Here is a 24,880-nt window from a genome sequence, read left to right as displayed (position 1 = left end):
TTGTAAATAAAGTACAGGAGGGGAGTCAGGAATGTAGCCTGGAGAGGAATGAAGATATGGGGAGCATGGGTTGCCCTCCTTCAAATGAAGGTTCTGAGAGGACCCAGCCAATCAGAGGGAAAGGTTTCAGGGATGGAGGGTACTTCCAATCTATAAAGTCTAGAGCCAGACTGAGCCTCCAAGGTGAGGAGATTTCCAGGACATGGTAAAGAACGTCTAGAAGAGTTAGGAGAAGAAATAAGTCAATACACCCCCCATCCCCAGGGCACACTCACAGCATAAGGAAAATAGATTAATAAACACAAAGGAAAAAAACTTCTGAAGATACCCAAATACCGCAGTTGTGAGAATACGCATGTTAACTTAGGATAAGCACCTCCATTTTCTTTTTAAGCCTCTATTTTGTGACTAAGTTATTGTTATGTAAATTGTTTTTCTTTTATAACAAATATTTGAGTAGTATAGTTTGGCAATAAAATGTGTTACTCCCCCCCAAAAAATTTGGTTTTAAAAAGCTATTAGAGGGGCAGCTAGGTGGCATACTCAATAAAGAACTGGCCCTGGATTCAGGAGGACCTGAGTTCAAATCCGACCTCAAACACTTGACAAGTACTAGCTGTGTGACCCTGTGCAAGTTACTTAATCCTCATTGCTCCCCACACACACACAAAAAAGCTGTTAGAGATATATGCATGTCCCTCAAATTTGGTGTACAACTGCTAACAATATGTGTCTATGTCTTCATTTTGGTAAATAAGTGATGAACATTTGTTAACATCATTAGGAAACTAAAGTTCTGATTGATAGTCCCCTTTAATCATATGCTTAGGTAATCAATCACCATCAGAACTTAGATGTAATTTGTTAATTTCCCTTAGCCAAAGCCAGAAAAACCCCAGCCATGAGTCTGTTCATGATTCAAGATAATAATAGATTCCTGGGTCCCTCACATTGAAGATCTGGGCATTCCATGTTTGCGTGAGTGCAATGCCATTTAGTGGATGCTTGTCAGAAAGTCTCTCGTGAGGGATACCCACAGATTGTGGCTGGGTAAAGAGGGAACATTGTAAACACATTTATTGGAATCTCTAGGAATCAAATTGGTATTTTGTTCCTAAAAGGTTAATGTTAATTATAATGTTAATAAAGTTTGCATGCATTGAGAAATGTAAGTCTAATTGGTGTTTCTATCATACATAGCATAATTGGTTTTAAACATGAAATAAAGTCCTACTTGTCTCCTTGTCATTCTCTCCAAGTACCATATCACTCTGAGAAATTTGAATACATCAATGGAGCCATGATTTTCATATAATAGCCACTAACCTTTAAAAAAATAGCTAAATCTATCTAACCCAGAGATCTTCCTCTGATTCTTTTAGCATTTTGTGAGTATGACTATGCTTCTCATCTACTAAGTTTGGGAAGCTCATCACTTAGCTTGGCAGAGGTATGAATGTTTTTGGTTAAACAACTCCCAAAGATGACCTAACAAGGCACCAAAGGGTTGTCATCTGTGTCTAGGAAAAGACCACACATACCAATGAGATTGCAGCTACTTTATGGGAAGAAGTCAGTGGTGAGATTCAAAATTATGCTAAACCTGAGTTTTACATCCATTTTTCAAGTTCCTGAGTCAGTCAGGCCTTCTCTTGGAGGGTACTATTTTTCTTCCTTTCTTTCCTTGAATGTGTTTGTATGCATATTTTCCTACAGATAAACTATAAATCTGAGCAAATCCTTAGAAATTTGTACTAATTTGGGGAAAAGGTAATTTTAAGGGACAAAATGAAATTATGAAAATCAAGTAAATACTCATAGGGAAACAGGAGAAAGCAGAATGGAATAATGGAGAGAACGCTAGACTTGGAGTGAGGAAAACTTGGATTCAAACCTTGCCTCCAACACTTTTACTCACTAGCTGGTTAACCAAGCAACGTCCTTTCATTTATCTAAGTTTCTATAAAATGATGATATCTATTATACTTGTCCCCAAAGGGTTATTGTAAGGCCCAAAGGAGATAATGTATGAAAGATGTTCCAAAAGTCTTAGTGACATTTTAAACTTTTATAGCTTAAAAACTGCCCAATGGGACACCCTATACGCTTTGTAATACTTTAAAATATATATAAATATCAGCTACTACTATAGTTATTGTGTGCAAAAGACCACAGTAGACACTAGAGCCCAAAATGTGAAAAATTATATAATCCCTATCTTCAAGAAGTTTATAATAAGGAATATATGGCATAGACACAAATAAGGGTAGTGTAATATAGAATATGATGAGTGCAAAGAAGATGTTTTCAGAAAACTCAGAGGAAGAGATCACGTTCAGCTAGGATCAGAAGAGAATGCTTCCTGGCTGTGTAAGGGTAGGGATCTACCCCCAAACCCAGCTAATCACAGAAAGATAAGACATCTTTATTAAATCAATGAATTAAAAGTAAACTAGCTGTGAATAAGACTTTAATCAATGTAAAAGGATCATAAGGGCTTCAGGTCATCAGATTAAAGACAGATGAGATGAGGCAGCTAGGTGGCACAGTGGATAGAGTGCTGGCCCTGGATTCAGGAGGACTTGAGTTCAAATCTGGCCTCAGACACTTGACACTTACTAGCTATGTGACCCTGGGCAAGTCACTTAACCCCAATTGTCTCACAAAAAAATAAATAAATAAATAAATGAATACATACATACATACATAAAAGACAGATGAGACCACTTGGAAAGTAGCATGTCATTGGTTGAAATTGTGAGGGCCAAAATTTGATATAGAGTGTTATTTGGGTGACTTGCCTTAATATTGGGGAGAGAGGTTTAACCCACCCCTCTGAACTGCTCTTTTTAGATATTTCTCCCAGGCCAATAAGAAAGGAGCCTCTAAGCTTTAGTTCACAAAAGGATCATATTTTATTACTTGGGAATTAATTAAACAACAAAGGTGAAACTAATAAAAATAAAACATAAGGAAATAGGAAAATAGAAATACAGAGAAATGCTCTTAACTCTAAACTTAGCCTATTAGGGTTTTCTGTAATTAAACTCACCAAACACCTGAACAGCCCGCCAGTCTATGGTTGCTCGCTCGCCACCCCAACAGCAGTCGCCACACCAAGAGCACGAACGTGCCTGCCAGAACAGCGGTCGCCAGAGACAGAGCATGAACACGCACCACCAGCACAAGGACCCAGAAGGAAAAAGACCAAGTTCTGGAAGATGCCTAGCCTTCCAGATCACCTGCCTCCCTTCAGCAAGCATTCAATCTCTCCTCCCCCCAAAAGGGAAGGTCCTTTAAAAGCTGCCTTTCTGAGCTTAGTAGCATAGGTAACCTTGGGTGTGAGCCAGGTATGGCCCCTCCCAAATGAGTTAGCTAAAAATGGGAATATTACTCTATACACAAATAATTTTTACCACAAAATGAATCAGTAGTGCCCATGGGGATGCCAGGGGAAAACAATACCAAACAGCAAGCCATTTAATAATAGCAGTCCAGCAGCAGGACCTTGTGGTAGTGAAGAAACTCAAGCTAAGCCTATGAGAAGAAATTCCATTCTTAGTTCATTCCCTAGGTGACCAGGGGCTATAATAGTGGCACTGGGATGGAGTGGCCAACAATAGAGGAAGTGCCTACAGACAGAAGTAGAAAGACAGTCACATGAGGATTATAACAGTTTTAGGGAGTAATACTTCCTCATGGCAAAGAGAAATGCCTACTGTGGACTCAACAGAGACACCCAACCTCAGAGCCCAGAAGAGAACTATGCTCAGGGAAAATTTCATGAAGACTCTACAAAAGAAAATAGACATTTATCCTTTGGCCACCACACTACCATTGTACTCTAAGTTTGAGTCCACTCTCCTCAGAGGGCATGGTAGGGAGATGTTTTATACCAACTGTTCTTACTATATTAAATATATATCCATATGTACGTATACATATCCATATTTTTTTCCTTAAAAGCCAAAGTAGGGGCAGCTAGGTGGCACAGTAGATAGAGCACTGGCCCTGGATTTAGGAGGACCCGAGTTCAAATCCGGCCTCAGACACTTGACACTTACTAGCTGTTTGACCCTGGGCAAGTCACTTAACCCCAACTGCCTCACCCAAAAAAAAAAAAAAGGCAAGGTAACTGGCTAATAATCGATGGAAAGCATGAATTGGGCTTGTGAATAGCAGTATTAGAAAGTCCAGATCTTTAGGATTATCTCTACAGCCTTGAAAGGAGAAAAAGTCAGCCACCCTCTAAGGATTCAGCATGAGAATATCAATGCATATAGGAACATGTCCCTGGAAGGGTCATATAATGCCCCAGCAAACTCTCTACCCTGCTAAATGAAGAAACTCCAGAGAAACTCAAAAATCCCTGATTGCTTTGTCGGATTAAGACTAACAGTAATGTCCTACAGCTCCTTTTCCACTCCTAGAGAGTTTGAATATAAATTATCTGCCAATTCCCAGGAGTCTTTCCCTACCACCCCCCACCCTTCACCCTAACATCAATCAGCACTAGTTCCAATGTCAGAGCTTCCTACACCCCTCCTCATTTCCTGGCCCTGATTGACCCCAGTAACAATGCTATAAAAACTTTGACCTTCATATTTTAAGTATATCCTCTCCGTAAAGCTAGTTTTCTTCACTGTCTTGTGTGCTCTGTGTTTCCTTCTAAAGAATTCCTGGTGTTCCATACTTTATAAACACCTTGTGAAAAGGTGCCAGAAAGGACATGGTGCCTTCTTTGGGCTTCAAAGAGAAGGAATTCAATAATCACAGGTGGACTAGAGAGAGATTACCTGTAAGAAACCATGGAGGTGGGGCAGCTAGGTGGCGCAGTGGAATAAAGCACGGGCCCTGGGGTTCAGGAGGACCTGAGTTCAAATCCAACCTAGACACTTGACACACTTACTAGCTGTGTGACCCTGGGCAAGTCACTTAACCCTCATTGCCCTGCAAAAAACAAAACAAAAACAAAAAAAAAACCATGTTGGGGGGGGGCAGTGAATAGAAGAAGAAATCAAAGGAGAGTTAATAGTCCTCATCTGCTTGAAGATGAAGAGGAAGAGAGAGAGGGAGGTGGAATAGAGTAAAATAAAGCTGGAAAGATAAGTAAGAATCTAGTTTTAGAGGTCTTTCATTGCCAGCTTTAGGTGTTTGTTCTTAATATTCAAGGCAATAGTGAACCACTGAGATTTCTGAGAGGCAATGGGAAGCAATGCCCTCATTAGCATTATGATAATCATGGACATTTGTATAACACTTTAACATTTTTAAAAGCACTTTACCCATATTTCCCTGGCATAGGAATCAACAACAGTTCTTCCCATCTGTTCTCCACCCCTAATCCTGTCCTGTCTCTTGCTTAGGATGGCTTCTCCATACTTCTTTATCCTTTGGCTTCCTTTGCTGGATTCATTCCACTACCCACATATCTCTTCCACAAGATCCAGCCAATGGCACTCTGCCTTCATATCAAGGCTGAAAAACCCCATTCAGAGATTAGGGAACGAGGAAGACTTTCAGATGCCCCCCAACTTTTACTTCATGTGCAGGCACAGATATAATTATGTCAACTTCTCTACTCAATAAATTCCAGTGGTTCCCAATAGCCTCTAGAATCAATATCTTATCCTGATTTCATCTTTCTAAAATGTCTATTTATATAAATTTTATAATGTGAAAATTACACATTTAATGTGTATAATTCATTAATATATGGTATATGCAACATGCCACATAGAAATAATTATGCACTTATTGGGTGCATGCTTGTTATTGATGGGGTACATGATCAAAACAGTTTAGAAAATACTGAGATAGACAAACAGCAAATTATACTTGCTGTTCAATCATGTCCAATTCTTATTACCCTATGGACCATAACACACCAATGCACCCACATCCAAGGGTTTTTCTTGGCAAAGATACTAGAGTTGTTTGCCATTTCCTTCTCCAGTTGATTAGGCAAACAGAGGTTAAGTGATTTGCCCACCACAGTCACACAGCTAGTGTCTGAGGTCATATTTGAACTCATGTCTTCCTGACTCAAGGCCCAGTGCTCTTTTCACTGAGCCATATAGCTGCCTCAAACTGTACTACAAATTCTTTTACTAGATTTGAATTTCAAACAAGGAACTTCATGTCCATTCTTTAAGTTTAGATATGCAATATATCAATGAATACAATAGTTTAGAAAACTCTAGAAAAGGATGAAAATTCACCAACTGGTTATTTTTAAATGCCCACTTTGCTTATGCCACAGGGTTGTAAACTGAGGAAAATTTGAATTAAATTGAGACAAATTAATGTTCAGAATACATATCCACTTGAAGTGGCAGCTTAGACAACTGGAAAATTTGGCACTTCTCTCCTAAACAAAAACTTTTGAGCTTCTCAGGGATGAAAAGACATAAAAACTACATGTCATGACTACTGAGAACATAAATTGTGAGATTATGTTTCAGAGTTGCACCTCTTATTGAAAATCAGATTTCTCTCTTAACATCAAAAAGCCAACCCCAGTTTAAAGCAAAAAGAATTGTCCATAAAACACTCAATTATTTTTTTCTTTACAATCCTGAACATATCCATCTGGCAAAATAAAGTGCTCCTTTAATTTATAAAACTTAAGGTTTTTCCTGTTTTGTATTTATCTTTGTAGCCCACACACACCTGTGCAGTGTAGTGCATAAATGTTTTTTGATTGTTTGATTTCTACAAAGAATGTTCAGGTAGTAACAAGCTGTGGTATATAATTGTGATGGAATACTATTGTGTTTCAAGAAATGGACAAGCAGGATGGTTTCAGAAAAATCTGGGAAGACTTTTGTGAACTGATTCAAAGTAAGTGAGCAGAACCAGGAAAACATTGTAACAGTGCTATTGTAACAATGATAAAACTGTGAAAGACTTAATACTATGATCAAGACAATAATGCAAGACAATTCCAAAGGACCCATGATGGAAAATGCTATCCACTTCCAGAGAAAGAGTGGATGAACTCTGAATGCAGATTAAAGCATATTTTTTCACTTTCTTAATTTTTTTTTTGCTTTTTGTGTTTCTTGGGGTTTTTTGTTTGCAATAGAGCTAAATGGAATATGTTGTGCATAATTTCATATGCAAAATTGATATCTTATCACTTGCTTTCTCAATGGGTGGGGTAAGGGGCATAAGAGAGGGAGAGAATTTGAACTTAAAATGTTTTAGTAATGGGGCAGCTAGGTGGCGCAGTGGATAGAGCAGCAGCCCTGGAGTCAGGAGTACCTGAGTTCAAATCCGGTCTCAGACACTTAACACTTATTAGCTGTTTGACCCCTGAGCAAGTCACTTAACCCAATTGCCTCACTAAAAAAAAAAAAAAAAGTTTAGTAACTTAATTTTTCAAGGTAATAGGAAAATTTAACAGAATAAAAATATTATTTTAAAAAAGAATGTTCAGGTAAAAAATATCCATCTTTTCTGAAAAGATAAACAAACCCTCTTATTTTAAAGCAAAGCTTTTCAAAGTCTAGAATATATATTAGAATGGATGGGGGGAGGGGAAACATTTTTTTAGCTTTTATATGTTCCAGGCACAATGCTAAGTTTCAAGGATACAATACAAAAGAGATCCATGTGGATGGGTGGTGAGACAGGAACAGGAGAAACAACATATACATATACCATATACACATATACATATACATATATACACACACACATATATACATATACATCTATATGTATATATATGTGTGTGTATATATGTATATATGTGTGTGTGTGTGTGTGTGTGTGTGTATATTTATATATATATAGGAATGATGGCCAGAGAAAAGAGTTTGGTTGGGGAGTCACAGGAGAATATGAGGGCAGGCTTGAGAAGTCAATTTTCTACCTTTTCCAGAAGCAACATTTATTTGATTTCTCTCCTTTTCCCCCTTATCTGCCTATATTCACTTTTACTCACTAATAAGTATACGTAACAAAGGGTGTCTTCAAAAGGAGACAAGAATAATCATCCTCTAGATTCTCCTTACTCACCCTTCTCCAAGGGAAACTGATTCCTCATCAAAAAGGAATTAGGAGGTTTGGGCTAGAGACTGGTCTCTTTGTTTCCTCAGAGAAAGAGAGTGGTACTGGACTGCAAATATATCTATAAAGAATGAATAAGGGCAGCTAGGTGGCGCAGTGGATAGAGCACCAGCCCTGGAGTCAGGAGGCCCTGAGTTCAAATCCAGCCTCAGACACTGGACACTTACTAGCTGTGTGACCCTGGGCAAGTCACTTAACCCCAACTGCCTCAACCAAAAAAAAAAAGAAAAGAATATAGTTGTGCTATAAAGAAATGATGGATATGATGAATACAGAGACAGCATGGAAGACTTCTATGAAACAATGCAATAATGGAAATGGAAATAAAACTACAAAACAATTTATATTCAATGATTCAATGTGTTAATGACCAAGCTTGGCCCCAAAGAAGATATATAAGAAGGGTATTTCTCTACTCTTTGAAGAAGTAGGGATTATGGGTGTGGAACATGGCATATAATGTTAAACTTTTTGCTATATTGGTTAATTTTGCTTAACTTTCCCACCCTCATTTTTTCATTTCAAGTATAACGGGATGACTCTCTGAGTGGGGGGGGTGGAGGGAGATGCAATGGAAAATATAAATAATTCAAAAACCTATATCCAACTGAACAATTTATCATTAAAAATAATGGACAAGTCTGCCTGGGTTTGCCATAATATTTTGGGGGGGGCCGGGGACGATGAGGGTTTAAGTGATTTGCCCAAGGTCACACAACTAGTAAGTGTCAAGTGTCTGAGGCCAGATTTGAACTCAGGTACTCCTGAATCCAGGTCTGGTACTTTATCCACTGCTCCACCTAGCTGCCCCTTGCCCTATAATATTTTTGCCAAGCAAATTGCCTGGTCATCACAGTTCTGTGATACCACCACTACTATTCTTTACCACCATTTCCCTCACACTCTAATGGGACATCTCAGTACCCTAAACCTGAGTCATTTGAACAAGAGTGCCTCTCCAAACACCAGACCATTCTGCCAGTCTGGCCCCTCCATTCATAATTTCAGAGAAAATCATAGTGGAAGGAGGTACACTCTCCCCATCATCAATAGCAACATTGCTGAGCAACTGCCACCAACAAGTAAATAAGCACCAGACCCTTGGAACTGGCAGGATCCCACCCAGCCTTTGTGGCCCTCACCTAGGAAAGCAATTCCTGTGGAGAAAGGGTTAATCATTCCCATTAGCTTCTCACCAGCTGGCACACACAAAGTAAGGCAGCCAACTTAGTTGAAGAAGCAAAGCATCCAGAAAAAAAAACCAAGAAGCACAATTTGGTAGCAAGTCAAAATATTATTACAACGTTGTCCACCATCTCCCTTAGGTACTGCGAAACATAGTCCAGGACCCTGAGCCCATAGCCTTGGAAATAGCAATGCTTCCAGCCCAGTATCCTCAGCCATCATCCTGGGAAGCAACCCAAATGGAGATCAAGCTGGCAATTAGATGCTACAGCCTCAGTTACTAAAGACCCAGAAAAGAAAGTTCTTGCTCCCTAATCCTTGCCACCATCAAACATTTCAACATTACAAACTGATTTAATTGTATCAGTGGGAATGGCATTAAAGATGCATTAACATCTGCTTTGCCACTACATCCTAAGGAACTTGAGATATTTACATTTTATTTGTAGCTGAAATCTTCCATATTGGATTGATTTGAAGCTGAAACTTTCCATAATCCTAGATTGTCTCCCACATTAAAATGGGAGTTTCTTGAGAACAATGACTCTCACTTTTCTATTTGTACTTAGCACAGTTCTCTGCATATAGTAAGCACTTAATAAGTGTTATTCATTCATTCTGCCAAAGGAAATGGACTAACATGAGTTCAAGTACCATTTTCTCAGTCCTCTCCTTACTTTTAAATTCACTTTCTCTTTTTTAGAAAAAAACTCCACACCTTGCTCTTCTTGAGCTACAGGTCTACACTCTCAGACTTTATTCATTCCAAGAGTTAAAAGAAAATGGTGTCATGTACAGCAATCCTTTAATTCCCTTTATATTGACTCCCTATTACATTTCCTAAGGAGACTTCAAAAACCTTCCTTGCACCTCTAACATCAACCTTCAACTACTCTGCCTTCTATGCGTATAAGATGGCCTGGGGATTCTATTTCACTGATTTATGATACTGTCCCTTAAAGGTACTACCCTTTCATATGGATCAGTTTGGTCCTTTTTTTAAAAGAAAAAGGCATAAAAACTATTTTGTATAAAGAAAATGAATTCTATCAACTGGTTAATGGTGTTAGATATCTCTTTCATAGATGATCCTTAAATAGAAAAAAAAAAAAAGAACTTTGGTTTAACTTTAAAAACAGCTGTTAAAACCCATGTGTAAATAATCACAGTTGTTAGGACTTGATCAGTTTCAGACAGGAAATGAATTGTGGCACAAATATGTAAATCACTTTATAAAGGATATAGGAGGATGCCTCATTTGTATATGAGCAGGTTGATAGTTTAAAGAGACCAAGATTTGGGTGTGCGAGAGCACATTCAAACATCTTATGAGAGCCAGTTGTACCTATTTGCTCTCCCACCCCCAACTTGGAAAGTTCCTAATCTTTCCTCCAATTAGAAATCAAATTACCTAATTTTGTATCCTGGTTATTTTCTTCTAATTAAATGATCTTATTTGATTAATTGTTTTAATGCATAAAAATCTGACTCCTCCTGTATTCAGGGTCCAGTGATACAGCTGAGCAGGCCTGCTCTTAATTTGTTATGCAACTGGCATGCATTGCTTAATAAATTGATATGCTCAGAAGCTTGAACCTTTGTTTCCTCAGTCATTTTATTTTTCACCTGCCACAGTTTTTGTTGAACCATGCTAGGTTGAGTCAAGACTCTGATGCCCAGAACAAAAGACTTTCAGAAAGATTCCCTAGAGTACTTTGATTTATCTTTCACCAAGGAAATTTTTCCCAGAAAAACTGGCCCTGAAGGTCAAACTCCAGTTCTCAATCCCAAATTCTTCTGAGCTAACATAAGGTTTAGGTTTAAATTTAGGTGTATTGCCTCCCCAGCTCAGAGAACATCCCCTTTAACAACCATCCCATGTCAGGGATCCTCTTTGACCTCTCCATGCTAGATGCCCCCTTCTGACCCCTATTTCAGATCAGGAACACCCTAAGCACCCCCAACCCCAGCTCAGAGATTCCTTTTCTGACCCCTATCCCAAGGTCAAGGATCCCTTTAGTCCCCCATCCCATTTCAAATCAGATATACCCCTCCTGACCTCTATTTCTGATCAAGGACTTCCTGTGCCCCTCATCCCAGTTCAACAACCTTTCCTCTATGACCCTGTTAACCCCCCTCATCTCAGATAAGTTTCCCAATAAAGGTGCTAGAAAGTATTTAGCATAGCACCTGACTAATGTGAGGGCCAAAATTTGATATACGGAGCATTAAATAGGTGACTCACCTAAATATTGGGGTCCAGGAAATATGAGGGAACTTTTAGGTTCACCCTCCCCTCTGAACTGCCCTTTTTAGATACTTCTCCCAGGCCAATAAGAAAGAAGCCTTACAGCTTTAATTCACAGAAGGATCAGATTTTATTACTTGGGAATTAATTAAACAACAAAGGCGAAACTAATAAAATCAAAGATAAGGAAATAGGAAAAAAGAAATACAGATAAATACTCAACTCTAAACTTAGCCTATGCGATCCCCAGATCATTTCCAATTAAGCTAATTCAAAGGAATTTAGTGTTTTCCATAATTAACTCACCAAAACCTGGTGGTGGCTCATGCCACTGGAACAACAGTCACCAGAGAGAGAGAGAGAGAGAGAGAGAGAGCAAGTGAGTACGAGCGAGAGCGAGAGCGCATTCTGGAAGAACCTCTGCCTCCCCTCATGGAGCATTCAATCTTCCTCCCCATAAAAGGGGAGGTCCTTCAAAAAACTGCCTATGGAGAGTTCTCCTTCTGACCTCAGTAGTATCTGTAACTTCAGGGTGGGCCAGGTGTGGCCCCTCCCAAATGAGTCAGCTAAAAACTGCAATAATAATTTTATCACAAATAATTTTTACCACACTAATTTGGCTCTTTTCATGATCACAAATTTTAAAAGTTAAGACTACCAAGTATGTGTTTCTTATTCTTTTGTCTGTATTTTTGTTTCTTTGTTAAATGTAGGAAAATCTTTATAGCGTGTCGTGTTTAGTGTTGCCTATGGATTCTGCTACCTTGAAAGATTTCTAAGGGGGAAATGCAGCCCACCAGAAAAACTGCTAAAAAGCTATGGCCAGAGTTTAGTGTGCTGGGAAAGATGAATAAAGCCATTCTTACAGATGTTAAACTCTCTGTCCCAGTAAGTAAAACTAACTCTAGCTTTAGGCTTCCAGTGGAAGATTAGGTTAAAAGGGGGGGGGGGGGAACCCTGCAAGATACTTTCTTTCTGTCATTTCAGATGTAGCCACATTGGGATTATAGAAATAAAGTCAAAAATACAAGAAAGGAAAACTTTTCCTGGTTTGTAGAACTGCTAAAAACGTCTTAGTAGAATTTGGAAGTTTGGAAAGTAAGAAAATTGAAGATAAATCATTAAGGAGTTTGGAGATTAATCATTTTAAGATTGCAAGGGAGAGCTCCTGAGACTTTGGATAATTCCAGGAACTCACCCCCCTTCTCTTTGTCCTATCTGATGTTACTTAGCAGAAGCTTAACATATGAAGAAATATCTTAGTGAGTTTGTGGGTATCCCTCTGTAGAATTTGTTTTAAGAAAAAAATAATAATTCAATTCTGTAAAAACATCAAGGGTAAATAATGCAGGTTATTTTTTTCCCCTGGAGATTGACAGACCTTTTGTTTTAGTATAATGAAGGAAGACAGCTAATTTGAAAGTAATCCCAGAGCAAAGAAAAAACCCAACAACAGGTATGTGATTTGCATTTTACAATTTGTCTGAAATTTAAATAACTTCCTCTTGTCAACCCTTCCTTGACCATGAAAAGAGAAAAGATTGTTAAAACCGTGTATCAACTTAGAAATGGGTAAAATTAATTAAGGAATGTGATTTAAAGCAAAGAGAGATCCAGGAACCAGGATCTTTTGGGAAGGTTGAAGTAGACATTTCAACACTTTATTCTATACAATTAATTGTTTAAGTAAATTAGAAACAAGGTCACCAATGTATACTAGAAAGAAACCATGTATTTGTAAGTTCTTAAGTATGCGCAAAAGGTAACATTATTGTAATTAATCAGGATTGTAAAAAAAAATTGCACTAAATTACAAAGGAGAAATTCTATGGAGTAAAGATTAGTTATTTAGATAGTTTGGGATATGATTAAGAAATATAGTACTCTGCCCCTGAAAGACCATTCTGGGAGCATACTCCCTAGTCCTTGGAATCTCATGAGCTCCAATGCAATGGGATAGGAATATGAATCTCTGTCTATGTTTCTCACAAGGTTAAAAACTGAAAATCCTATAGGAAAGAAAAGATAGGGCTAAGTTATGAACACAAAAGGAATTGATTTGGCTCTTTAAATGTGTTCTATTAATTGTGGAATCTGATGTAAAAAAAATGCTGGAAAAATTCAGAGAAACCTGAATTATATTTCAATCTCAGAAATATATTACCTGTGTGATCTTAAGGAAGTTATCTTTGTTTACCTCAGTTTCCTAATCTGTAAAGAGGAAAATAATAATGGTACCCACCTCCCAGGGCTGTTGTGAGGTTCAAAATGGTATAATGATTGTGAAGTGCTTGACACAATGCTTGGTATATGGTAAGCACTAAATAGATGTTGATATTATTATTATTAATTCTTTAATTGAATATAATTGCATACCAGGTTTTAGATGTAATTAGTATAAAATGCCAAAGGTAATAAAATTAATGATTTTCTTTGTTAGACAATTTGGAAATGCATTCAGCTGAATTGATGTCATCTGACTGGTAATACATTTTACTTCAAGTTTTAAGTACATAATAGTGTGTATCTTATAATTCTAAATTCTCATGTTTCAAAATTCTGGAAATCATTATATCAGAAATAATGATAAAAAACATTTTTATCTAGATATTGTTAGATTATTAATTGAGCTTTTAAAAGAATGTGATAAAAAGTTGAAAACTTAAATATTTTTTTAGGGCAATGAGGGTTAAGTGACTCTCCCAGGGTCACACAGCTAGTAAGTGTCAAGTGTCTGAGGCCGGATTTGAACTCAGGTCCTCCTGAATCCAGGGCCAGTGCTTTATCCACTGTGCAACCTAGCTGCCCAAAACTTAAATATTTAATGGTATATATTTTGTTTTATAACAGATAATAATTTTACTATAATAAGGAATGATATTTCATTTTTAAAAATCTGACTATCATAAAAATAATGAAAAGGTATAATGTGGTTTAAAGATATAATTTCAATGCATGAATATGAGTCAACTATCAGATATTTGCTGTATGTCTGACATCCCAGAATGGGGTTAGTTTAAATTTATAAGTAAAGGATAAATGAAATGTAACTGTTAGAGAAATATGAAGAAAATTAATAGTAGCAAAGACCTAAGCTGTGGTTAGTGAAATTTTTTCTATTTGAGGTAAAAATTCTTGGGACTATAGTTTATTGTTATTTTTAGTCTTCTACAGAGATGGTTGTCTGAATTGCCATGAAGTCAATAGCAGAAAATGGCATGTACTGCATCCTGAGAAGTGCTATAGGTAGATATTTGTCCCTGGGAAAAGTTGAAGGTGTGACATTGGCCTGGTTTAAGGTAGAATCCTCTTGATGCTGTTTCCCCATTGTGCCATTTCCTTTTTGAACAGGAAATTTCCCTACTTGGTTAATCCTGAGCCTGGCTTTTGTTACCCTTTAACTACATCATTAGTTGTCAGATATGACTCAACCTTTGAATCAAATGGAACTAAATGAGTTTTTCTCCTATACTCCAATCTGTGCCCTTGAGGGGATGAGTCTTGACATAGTTATAACTATGTTCCTCCTTTTCCTTTTATAGCAAATGTCTATAATCAGAGCAGGTGAGAAATAGAAGATGTATATAATTGATTTCCAAACATATCTAGAATGTAGATAACACTAAATATATACTAGATATGGCTATTCTGCATATATACTAGTGCTAGAAGTGTAGAAATTTAGGCTTTGAGTATATTTAATTGTAAATTCTCAAAATTGGATTAAGAATTTTACATATAAAATTGCACTGATAATTGTAAAGAAAGTGAAATTATTTCCCCATTTAAGGTATCTGTTGAAAACCTTAATAGGCATAAGGATTCATTTTACAAATTAGGCTCTCATGAATTCTTTTTAAGATTCTTATGTCTGGGGGCAGCTAGGTGGTGCAGTGGATAAAGCACCAGCCCTGGATTCAGGAGTACCTGAGTTCAAATCCAGCCTCAGACACTTGACACTTACTAGCTGTGTGACCCTGGGCAAGTCACTTAACCCCCAATGCCCTGCAAAAAAAAAAAAAAAAGAAAGATTCTTATGTCTGGCACAGTGTTTAGGTAAAGATAAAAACAGTAAGTGGTATATAAAAATTGAAATTCTCTAAAGTCTCAAGTGAATTATGGGTTCCTAATTTGATGTTTTTATATATCTGTTATTAATAGAACCAGAAGCATAAGGTTTCAGGTAGTTTTTTGCCACGTGAACTAGTTATTGGAAATCCCAACTTTAAGAGATTGTATTAAATTACATTGAGTCTTGTTACTAGCAGATTTTAACAGAATTAGCTAGGAATGTCTACAAATGATTTAAAACCAGAGAAACAGAGCTACCTTCAGAGCTGCCTTGAGCATGAGGCATATTCCATAATGTCATAAACAAAGTATTTGCCAAGGACCAGATGACTACAACATAATCTAAGATTCAAGACAAAATGTGATGATTAAATGGACATTCATAATAAGTTATTAGGATATAAGGAGATGGTATTTTTCAATATTGATGATCATTGTATTGCTTTGACCTTTTGTTTCATGGTATTTTATGTTTGTTTGGGGGTTTTTTGTTGTTGTTGTTAGCTTGGTGACATGTAAATCTCCCTTCTCAAAATTAGTCCATTGCAAGCCCTCTAAGTAGTTTGATCTGTAACCTGACTTATATATGAAAAACATGATAGATTTGGCTTATAGTTAAGGGATCCGTGGAGGGAGTAGGCTGGCCCTTCCACAATTATTCAAAAGGAGGAATCATGGGCATTTTCACACTGACTCCATCTTGTGACTCAGTTCTGGATTTAGGTCAGTTCCTTTTCTGTTCAATTATGAATCTAATCCAATTTCTGTCTTCTTAGAAAAACTGTATTAAATTGTGGGAATTATGATAAAGTTTCATTGCATTGTTTGAACCTATCCCTACTTGACTGGGAAACTGGACCACCTTTACCTGCTGCTTAGAGACCCTTAACTAAAGACAACCTAGTCTGATCCAAAGATTAATCCAGAGAGTTTTCTCACAATTATACATTTCAAGCAATCCATATGTCTTATCTGAAAAATGACCCTATACGGGTTAATCAGTTATTGTTTCCATGTTCCTTTGATTGGATACAGATGCTTGGGGAGAATGAGACACTTTTTTCTGATTTCAGGGAGCTGCACCTATTTGCTCTCCCACTCCCAACTTGGAAAGTCCCTAATCTTTCCTCCAATTAGAAATCAGATCACCTAATTTTGTATCCTGATTAACTTTTCTTTTAATTAATTGTTTTTATTGGATTAATTGTCTTAATGAAAAAAAAATCTGATTCCCCTATATTCAAGGTGCAGTGCCAAGGCTGAGGATGCCTGGTCCCAATTTGTTATTCAATTGGCATGCATTGCTTAATAAATTGATATTGAGCTTGGAAGCTCAAATCTGTTTCCTCAGTCATTTCCTCTTTCACTTGTCACACTGTTATCTGGTTTGAGAAAAGAAAACAGAAAGGAGGAAGATAGACTTTGGAGTTGCTTGATTGTAGAGGAAGAGATGTTGAAATCTAATCAGATAATATCAGAACCCTCATGAGTGAAGAGCTAGCTGGTTTGGATTGTAGTGTTTCAGCGATAGCCTGCCTGGTAAGTTTTGCAGTAATCTATCTTAAAGAGAGCCATACTCCCAATTAAGCTATAACACTCTCAATGTCCTCTTGAGGGTTTTTGTACATTGAAAGAGTTTGTACATGCTATGTTAGTTTGAGAAGTGAAAAAGATTTCTTCAGCTGGACAGTGATAAGTATCAACAACTCAGTAGATACCAGAGAAGTGGTTTCCTGTGATGCAGATACCCCTGAGTGGACTGATGACATAAAATCCTATATTGGAGAGTTGTAAATTAGCCTGAGGACATGGTTTCCTCTTTCATGTGCTTCCCATCCAGATTCCTGTCCATGTCCACTTTCCCCCACAGATACACAGTGTATTAGTGGGAAAGTATGACCAAGGTTTATATATGGATTAATGTGTACTTACTATTCCTTAACTTTTCTTAATAGATTAATGCTTGTGATATTATTATTGTTTTTGTAATTATTAATATTATTATTATTTTCCTTCTTGCAAAAGTGGTAAATAAAGGGAGTATATTCCCCCCTAAACAGGGTTATCACAGAGCCCTGTGAGAATTTCAGGGTAGCCACATTGTGGTCTTCATGTGGAATAAGTGAGCCACCCTGGAAAGTTAGAAGGTATCCAAACACCCAAGGTGGAAGGCACTACAATGGTTGAAGACATTCCACACATCTGTTTTGCAGAGATTAAGGCTGTCTTGTCATCAGTTCCCTCAATGTATTTACCTCCACATCTTAAAAGAGTTATGAGCTTTCCTCTACTCTTTACTCTTGTGCCAGGGAAAGAGGTGTCTCTATACCTTACCTTTCTAACTTCTTTTCCTATGTCCTTAATTCTACCCATGCCTCCCTTCCAGAGGACATTATTCTATCAATATCATCATTTTTTCTCTCTTATACATCTGTAATCATCTCTTTTCTGCTGGCTTCTTTCAATCTACCTACAAACGTGCACACTTGTCTCCTAGCTTTAAAGCAAAAGCAAAGAAAAACCTTCCCCTGACAATTGTGGGCTCTCATCTCTCTTCCCTTTCTCCATCAAAGTTTTTGAGAAAATTATCTTTGTTCAATACCCCTACTTCCCTACTTTCCACAGCCATAATATGAAGTCTTTTACCTGGGGGTAAAGATGGTTAAAAAGGAGAATCAGATTATGATGGTGCAGAGGATGGGGCAATCAAGAGAAGAAGAATCCAGGTTCTCTGACTCCACAGACAGCACTCATTCTATTGCATGCTGCATCAGGTGATACCTAAGCCTGGTTTCTTTGCTTTTTTTTCTTTTTTTTTTCTGTGGGGCAATGAGGGTTAAGTGACTTGCCCAGGGTCACATAGCTAGTAAGTGTCAGGTGTCTGAGGCCGGATTTGAATTCAAGTCCTCCTGAATACAGGGCTGGTCCTTTATCCACTGTGCCACGTAGTTGTTCCCCTAAGCCCGTTTTGAAGGAAACTAATGATTCTGTGAAGTGATTTGATAAAGAAGTATATACCGTACATGAAAGGAGCCATTCATACAAATTCAGTAAAGCAGGAAACAGTAAGATCATAGGATCATATGTCCAGCACTGAAATCAACCTCAAAGACCATCTAGTCCAACTGTCTCATTTGTCAAATGAGGAAATGAGTGCTGGGAAGTGAAGTGATTTTCCCAAGGTCATACCAGTAGTAAAGGTCGGAGGCTAGATTTGAACTGAGTTCCTCTGACTCCATAGCTATTTCTTTTTTTCATCACAATGCGAAATAGCTAGCATACCAACTTGGGAAGGAAAGTAGGTAAATGAAAATATTGTCATTTTGTTCCCCTGATTCACTGTTGGGCCCTCTCAGTGTCATATAACTTTTTCTGTGTTCATCAAAACTTACAAGGATAGGACTCAATGCCATATAATGGCTCATAGTTGCCTAACCTAAAATGCAACTCCACAAGCATTTATTAAAAACCTATAGTACTGGGGGCAGCTAGGTGGCGCAGTGGATAGAGCACCAGCCCTGGAGTCAGGAGTACCTGAGTTCAAATCCGGCCTCAGAAACTTAACACTTACTAGCTGTGTGACCCTGGGCAAGTCACTTAACCCCAATTGCCTCACTAAAACAAAACAAAACAAAACAAAACAAAAAAACCTATAGTGCTAGGAGATGGGAAGAGGGGGAGATAGGATAAAAGAGACACAGTTTAGGCAATATACTGTCCTTGTCTCAGGGAACTTAGTGTTCGGTGGGAGGGAAGTGTAGGGAAGTTTATAAAATTTGCACAAGTCTCAAATGTACTATAAGTGCATAAGAAAAGAGCAAGCAGTTCTTTGGGTATAGAAAGTGAAATGTTTAGCTAAATGAATTGGGAAGGACTATATGGAAGAAAAAACATTTGAATTATTAGGAATCAATAGGTAGAAGTAGTCAGCTTTCCCCTATCTGACAACCCCTATCTTTTTACCTTTATATGATACTTTCCAATGCTTGCTCTATGACCTCCCCAAAAATAAGATTATTGGCTGCACTCCATATATCATGTGGTTTCCTTCTCCTGTGTCTTTGGTTTTGTCTTTCCCCATGCCTACAATGCTTTGCCCTTACCCTAATTCTCCATCTCCTCCTATTGAACTCTTCCCCATCCTTCATGACTCAGCTAGGTGGTGCATTGAGTAGAGTACTAGGTTTACAGTCAGGAAGACCAGAATTCAAATCCTGCCTTGGACACTTACTAGCTGGATGGCTTAAATCATTTAACCTCTCCTGACCTTAATTTCTTCACCTATAAAATGAGGGGATTGGACTCAGTGATTCTGAGGTCTCCTCTATCTTAAAATCCTATGAAACTGGGGGCAGCTAAATGGCTCAGTGGATAAAGCACCGGCCCTGGATTCAGGAGGACCTGAGTTCAAATCTGGCATCAGATACTTGACACTTATTAGCTGTGTGACCCTTGGGCAAGTTACTTAACCCTCATTGCCCCACAAAGAAAAGGAAAGGAAAGAAATCCTGTGAAACTGAATGTCACATCCTCTAGTAGGTCTTCCCATTTTTGTCTCAAATTAGAAATAACCTTTACCCCCATAAATGTTTTGACACTTATAATACCCTATAATGTATTACAATTATTTGTGTTGTGTATCCTTTTCCCACCACTCGATTTTAGTGATAGTACAAAAAAGTATTTTCTATTTGGGTTATCATGTGAAAAGAACTATGCTAAGTGTGGAGATATAATTTATGGAAAAGAAAGACAGGCCTTGCTCTCAAAAAGTTCCCATTCTAACAAAAACAAAAAGCACAAAGAGAGTGATTTAGCTGCAAGTCAGATGAAAGGCCAAGTGGTCATTAGGGTACAGTAAGAAGGCAGATAGTAATGTATCTTCATTAGTAACATTTCAATTGATAAAAATTAAATCCGTTTTTGGCATTGAAACATTTGGCAGTGCCAAGAACTTTGAAGGTGAGAACTTCCTTTCATGGATCTTTAGTAGATGTGACTGCAGAAGAAGTGATAGCTGTAGCAACTGCAGGTCATCTCTCTCCCACGACTGATTCTCTGGATGATAGCTACCAGTGCTGGGCTGGAAGCAGGATCAGTCTTCTGGAGAAGACTACTATTCTCCAGATTATCAGACTAAGCTACTTGGTGCTCACAGTTGGTTAGAGGTCGGTGGTGGTAGTAGAAGGAATGGAGCATCCCTTCCCAATAAGTCCATAGAGCTTTAATTCTATGAAGTCATGTTTAATTTCATTTGGGGATATTCTTCTAGCATCAAACACAGTATTGTACACACACAAAAATTATCTGCTTAATAAAGTAGATTGAACTGACCTCACCTGTCAAATTGTATAGAACACTAAATCCTTAAGAAGAAAAAATATAGAAGGATTGTCAGGAATGAAAGCAATTTAGTTTTGTCTATATAAGCAAATCAATTTGACTTTTAACTCACTTGATGGGTCAAGACTTTTCCAAAATATCCCCAATCATCTGCTCAAGTCAATTGACTTGTTTATAGACATCATCAATAAGTGGGTTTTTCCTAATAAAGGTAAAATGAAATTTTCTAGTTTGTTTCGATCAAACGTTTTTACTTTCAACTTATTCTATAAGCTACAATGTGGGTAGGATTTTTCAGCTTTAACAAAATAGTTCAGTCACAATCCACCAGTATCCCAGAGGACTGATTAAGACTGCTACCTACCTCCTGAGAGAGGTAATAGATTAACTGTCCAGAATAAGACATACATGCTTGTACATCACCAATATGGGAATTTATTTTGCTTGACATTTGTTACAAGGATTTTTTTCTTAAGTAGCCAGAGGGGAAGATGAGAAAGAAAAAATACATCCTTGTTAACTGAAAACATTTTTAATTCTAAAAAACATACAATAACATTTGTTCAATTTGTCTTATAGCGAGAGTTAAAACATAATGGCTAAAAGAGGTCTAGATGACTGGAGTAAAAAATCTAAGTCTAGAACTGAAATGTCTTCTAGTACAGCTCCCCTTACATAGTGCTGGACTTGGGAGTTAGGAACATCTGGCATCAAAACCCATCTCTTATACAAATCAACTGTGTGTGAAAATGGACAATCAATCAACAAAAATTTATTAAGTACCTACTTTGTGGCAGCGAGGTGATGCACTGGATAAAGCACTAGGCCTGGAATCAGGAAGACCCGAGTTCAAATCCAGCCTCAGACATTTACTAACTGTGTGACCCTAGGCAAGTCACTTAATCTTGTTTACCTCAGTTTCCTCATCTGTAAGGTGAGCTAGAGAAGGAAATGCCAAACCACTCTAGTATCTTTGCCAAGAAAACCTCAAATGGGGTCACAAAGAGTCTAACACAACTGAAGTGATTTAACAACAATAACAACCATGCCAAGCATTGTGCTGGGTGATGGAATTACAAAATTATAAAAAGAAGACTTACAGTTACAGGAGAGTTAGAAGAAGGGGAGGGTTTGGAGATGGGGGATGGGGAAGGAATACTGAATTCTTTCTTGGACATGTTGACTTTGAGACACCTATGGGTTGTCAGGATAGAGAAGTCCAGCAGACAGTGCATAATGCAATACACTAGGAGAACCCCTGCCCCCTCCCACAGATACATGCCACTGCAGAAGAGATACAGGGGTACCCTGAGATACTACTAGAATATTGGTGACTGCTCACTCACTCCAACTGATCTGTCTTCTGTCTCTTAATTGCTTATTCTCATTCTCTCCACTCTAAGAGTGTCTGCCACTCTTTGCCCTTGTCATCCCTGATGTCTCTAATGCCTTGTTTGTTGATCTCCACTTCTCTCTGCTCTCCTTTTTTCTTGTCTCATCTATCTCTTACTGCTTCTCCCACATACTTCTTGGCTTTTTGTGTAAAAACGGTGACCTTTTATAAATGTTACCAACCAGTCAGATCATATCTGTCCTTCCATTCAGTGAACCAGCAGGTCACTTTGCGGGGTGAGTTTGTAAATAACCATTAGCCTTCCAAAGGCATTGGGGGAAGAAAAAACATAGACCCAAATTAAATCTATCCTAGTAAAAAGTTATGACATATTATCATCCTCAAACAAACAAGAAAAAGAAATATGGAGCAGATAGCTCATTTGGCTGAAGCATGTTGCCAATAATGCCAAGGTTTCATCTCTATATAGGCCAGCTTCTTGAGGAAACAGGACGGTGAAGTGGAAAGACCAGCATCTTGGAGCAGGGGAAGGTGAGTGCACTGTGATATTGTGGAAAGAATGTTGGATTTGGACTTTGGGAAGTTTGGTTTAAATGCTGACTTTTTTATTTACTACATTGTGACCCTGGGCATATCACTTAACCTCTCTATGTTCTGTTTCCTCCTCTGTAAAATTAAGAAGAAAAGTGTTCGAACTAAATGACAGCTGATATCTTTTGTAGTGCTAAATCTATGATCCTATAATAAGGAGCTGGTGGGGAGGGGCAGCTAGGTGGCGCAGTGGATAGAGCACCGGCCCTGGAGTCAGGAGGACCTGAGTTCAAATGTGGCCTCAGACACTTGGCCCTTACTAGCTGTGTGACCCTGGGCAAGTCACTTAACCCCGATTGCCTCACCAAAAAAAAAAAAAAAAAAGAAGGAGCTGGGGTTAGAAATGTCAGTATAATCGAATGCAGTGGTTTTCCAACTCTTACTAGGGATTCTTCCCATGGAACAGGGTCTTAAGAGGAGGGAGAAAATCCCATTTTCCCTTTTTTATAAAATGTAAGGTACTGTTATAATTTAGAATAGTAATTAAGATGTGAAAGATATGGCCAGGTCTTTGACCACATGACCCTATGTATACCCCATAATAGCTGTGAAATCAAGCAGTGTCCAAATCATTTTATTTGGAAGGGTAATATGAAAGTGTCCTTGAAAAGGTTTCCAAATGCTCTGAGTACAAGCTGGGTATTGTGCTTCTGTCCCTGATAAATTTAAAAGAGCAGACACAAATAAATTGCCTATAGAGATGGAGAAAACAGATGGATTTGCAGATTCAAGGTCACAATGACTCTAACCAACATGTATGAAAATTCTCATATTCATAATTTCTTACTGCACAATTGTATTCCATAGTCTTTTCAGCCATGCCCTAGTCAATGAGTTCCCAATATGTTCCCAATTCTTTTCTACCACAGTCTTGCAATAAATATTTTAGCAACTACTTTACCTTTGTTTCCATCTTTGACTTCCTTGGGGTAAACGTCCAGTAGTGTTTTCACTGGATCAAAGGAAATAGACAATTAGGTCTTTTTGTTTCATTGCTCTCATCATCTTTAACATAATTGCTTGCTTTCATGATGTCTTTTGAGACACTACTCAGGGGATCATTAGTTAGTCTTCATTTAGGTCTATATCTTTTGCATGTATTTTCCTCATAATTTTCATTACCTTATGGATTGAAAATGTGCTTTTATTGTTGCATTTTGAAATTGATTTGCTTTATGGCCTAGCATAAGATCATTTTTAAAAATTATTATGGGGAGGGGCAGCTAGGTGGCACAGTGGATAAAGTACCAGCCCTGGATTCAGGATGATCTGAGTTCAAATCCAGCCTCAGACACCTGACACTAGCTGTGTGACCCTGGGCAAGTCATTTAACCCTTATTGTCCCACCAAAAAAAAAAACCTATGGAATAATAACACATGTGTATCCTTTAATATTCCCATTCAGAAATCACCATCCATCAATGAAATATGGCTGTTTTCCTCCATCTTTAGTTTTCTATTGGATTTATTCAGCATTAAGGGACAAATATTCAAGTTATTTGCACATATATAATGTTACTTTTTATTGTTCTGATAATTTTAAACATAAAGTACTCTCACTACTTGCCTCTCTTGAGATTAGTGATTTTTTTTGTTTCTTTATCTGAAATCATGGTTATAAATCCTGCTTTGTTAGTCATCTGAAATAAAACAGATAGAGTTCCCTTCCCTAATTTTCAATGAATGTACCTATATTTTAAAAATATGTTTCTGGAGCAGTTAGGTGGCACAGTGGATAGAGCACCAGCCCTGGATTCAGGAGGACCTGAGTTCAAATCTGGCCTCAGACACTTGACATTTACTAGCTGTGTGATCCTGGGCAAGTCACTTAACCCTCATTGCTCCACAAAAAAAAACAAAAACAAAAAACAAACAAAAACTAAAAAAAAAAAATGTTTCTTATAAACAGCATATTATAGGCAGGGGCCCTGATAAAACTATAATTTCAAATCATAGAACATTATGATATCAAAATACTTAAAATTGCAAGTGACAGAAAAGACAATGGAAAG

The 24,880-nt window shown here is 37.7% G+C and overlaps 1 protein-coding gene across 1 annotated transcript in view; it reads left to right on the top strand.

Annotated features, from left to right (window-relative positions):
- The first annotated feature begins 3,078 nt into the window (after positions 1-3,078).
- Positions 3,079-24,880, top strand: part of LOC122755093 (basic proline-rich protein-like) — a 95,034-nt gene continuing 73,232 nt past the window's right edge. Inside the window, exon 1 of the mRNA XM_044003461.1 lies at positions 3,079-3,255. Within this exon, the coding sequence (XP_043859396.1) occupies positions 3,079-3,255 (177 nt within the window). The remainder of the gene's footprint in view (positions 3,256-24,880) is intronic.

Source organism: Dromiciops gliroides, chromosome 4 (assembly GCF_019393635.1).
Source record: "Dromiciops gliroides isolate mDroGli1 chromosome 4, mDroGli1.pri, whole genome shotgun sequence".
Taxonomy (NCBI): domain Eukaryota; kingdom Metazoa; phylum Chordata; class Mammalia; order Microbiotheria; family Microbiotheriidae; genus Dromiciops; species Dromiciops gliroides.
The sequence above is the reverse complement of the archived record's forward strand: the minus strand, read 5'-3'. Positions and strand labels throughout refer to the sequence as shown.